At 43.2% G+C, this 2,500-nt stretch overlaps 1 protein-coding gene across 1 annotated transcript in view; it reads right to left on the bottom strand.

Annotated features, from left to right (window-relative positions):
* ntaq1 (N-terminal glutamine amidase 1) overlaps positions 1 to 2,103 on the bottom strand; it is a 5,745-nt gene extending 3,642 nt beyond the window's left edge. The window contains exons 1-4 of the mRNA XM_071532950.1: positions 1,910 to 2,103; positions 1,505 to 1,604; positions 974 to 1,024; positions 543 to 688 (exon numbers count right to left, since the gene is read on the bottom strand). Coding sequence (XP_071389051.1) covers positions 543 to 688; positions 974 to 1,024; positions 1,505 to 1,604; positions 1,910 to 1,971 — 359 coding nt within the window. The 5' untranslated portion in view covers positions 1,972 to 2,103. The remainder of the gene's footprint in view (positions 1 to 542; positions 689 to 973; positions 1,025 to 1,504; positions 1,605 to 1,909) is intronic.
* Positions 2,104 to 2,500: the final 397 nt, after the last annotated feature.

Raw genomic sequence — 2,500 nt, 5'->3', positions numbered from 1 at the left:
ATTGTGAAGTTGAGTTTCAGGAGCCTGATGTTAGCTTTCAGAAACCTTGTTTACAGGTGGAGGCTCGTCCTCTTCCTCAGATGAAGATGAGTCATCAGGTGAAGTGAAGTGTCAATCATCTCCACATCAGATTCTCCTCAGTCCTGAAGCATCAGAGCCTCCTGGACTTTCATCTTTCTTCTTTTGTCACCGTCTGTTTCTAGTTGTTTGTAAGCTAGCTGCTGGAAGCTAAAAGACGTCTTGGCTAAACAACAGGCGTTGCTAGGCAACCGTGCGTGGGCGGAGTCATTCAGCTTTTCTATGAGGGGAAATGACCCTCTGCGGTTCTAGGTATAAATTATCTTTTTTTTTTTTCTTTTCATCCCACACCCCCATAATTCACCGGATGATTAATAAAACCGTTTTAGGAAAAGTGAACTGAGAGATGAAGGTTTTATTTGAACAGAGTTCCATGTGTTAGAAACCACAAGGGGGGTCAGACTGACCCTGGTGGTTCTGGTGTTAATAACTGACATCATCACAGACAGGTGACAGACAGGTACCTGTGGTAGGTGTGTTTGATGTGGCGGTCGGAGCGGAGGGCCTGGGTGGAGTAGAGCTGCAGGCTGCAGGGGAACGGCAGCAGAGAGTCCAGATCGTAAACCAGACCGCCGGCCTGCCGGACCTGCAGCAGAACCACGTGGTAATCCTGCAGAACACCACGGAACCAGCTGAGGTTTATATCCAGACACTGCAGAACATTACAGTCTGATCTATTAGGAATACGCATATATTATAATCTGATTTATTATTGATATTCATACAGTGAAACATTAGAATCACATTTATTATAAATCTTCTTCCAAAACCTTTTAAAACAAACTGAACAGCCTGAAGCTCCTCAATCTATAATCTATATATCTATAATCTGCTGTAGTGTGTGTGTGTGTGTGTGTGTGTGTGTGTGTGTGTGTGTGTGTGTGTGTGTACTGACCCAGATCACCGGCTGGTCTCCATGACCTGCCTTCTGCTTCCAGAGAGGAACCTGTTGGTGAAGAACCAGATCCTTCAGGTCTGTTCAGAACCTGGGAGAGATATTCTAGACCCTGGTAGGGCTGAACGATTTTGAAACAATATTTTCACTGATATTGCGACTGTGATATGATTTGTGATATTAGAGGGAATGATAATTTTTACATCATTATTCTCATTTTAATTGAAAAACGTGTTAAAATGATTATGGTGTGACTTTTGCGGGGATCTGTACCAAACAAAGATGTTTTCTTCAGTCTGTAGAATATGATGTGTAGGCCAGGACATCTCTGCAGCACCATGATATTTACTTTAAATTATATTTTGACACATTTCACCTTTAACTGATATTACAGCTCCTGTGATTTGAAAACTGCAGTCGGCCATATTGAGATTTAGATAAAATTTTGATTAATTGTTCGGCCCTAGAACCTGGTAGAGATATTCTGTAGAACCTGGAAGCTGGCAGAGATGTTCTCCAGTTTGTTCTCACCGTTCTGTTCTCATTAGAGATAAAAACCACGAACACTTCGTCCAGCGGGGCGGTTCTCTCCTTCTGGATGAACTCACACAGTTTCCACACATTTTCCTCACTGCAGAACAAGAACATAACCTGATACCAGTAGAACCATCATGTAACATTAAATACACCCGAGATACCAGTAGAACCATCATGTACCATTAAATACACCCGAGATACCAGTAGAACCATCATGTAACATTAAATACACCCGAGATACCAGTAGAACCATCATGTAACATTAAATACACCCGAGATACCAGTAGAACCATCATGTAACATTAAATACACCCGAGATACCAGTAGAACCATCATGTAACATTAAAAAACATACTGGTAGGTCACTGGTTAGTGTTACTGGTTGTACTGGAGTCTTACCAGTAGCAGCTGGTGTAAACACACTCTCCTCGCGGCGGGGTGACGCTCTGCTCGCCGTTCATCACAGAAATATTTTCTTCTTCACAGAAATATTTTCTTCATCACAGAAATATTTTCTTCATAAGTAAAATATTTTCTTGTCGGAGTTGGAGTTCATGTCCGGACCGCACGAGCCGCCGCCGCTGCTTCGCGTCGCGGTGTCACACTAACTGTGGTCCGGCGGAAGTAAACACGTGACGGGGCGAGCTGCGTCAAGCTGCTACAGTTAGTGTGACTAACACCGGAAATTAGCTTTTGCCTTCACAATAAAACCAGACATTTGTCACGCCTGGTACAAATCATATGTATATTAGGTGTAGAGAATAACGAAAACTGTAAACAGCCGGTGGATCATCACACTGAATACGGAGCGAAACTAGGCTGATTTCTGCTAAATGTTTTTTTCCACAGCATCCATACAGACTCATGCAGGATTTCACTGAGCAGTGAGCACCAACACCGACCTGAACCTGAACCTGAACCTGAACCTGAACCTCAGACCTTCCTGTGGGAACCGGAGGAACATCGTCAGTGAAGTTTATAAGATGAACT

This window comes from Centroberyx affinis, unplaced genomic scaffold (assembly GCF_046629955.1).
Source record: "Centroberyx affinis isolate AG114_WGS23_722 - 3 ecotype Tasmania unplaced genomic scaffold, CSIRO-AGI_Caff_v1 ptg002292l_1, whole genome shotgun sequence".
Taxonomy (NCBI): domain Eukaryota; kingdom Metazoa; phylum Chordata; class Actinopteri; order Beryciformes; family Berycidae; genus Centroberyx; species Centroberyx affinis.
This window is presented reverse-complemented; position numbering and strand designations above follow the sequence as displayed.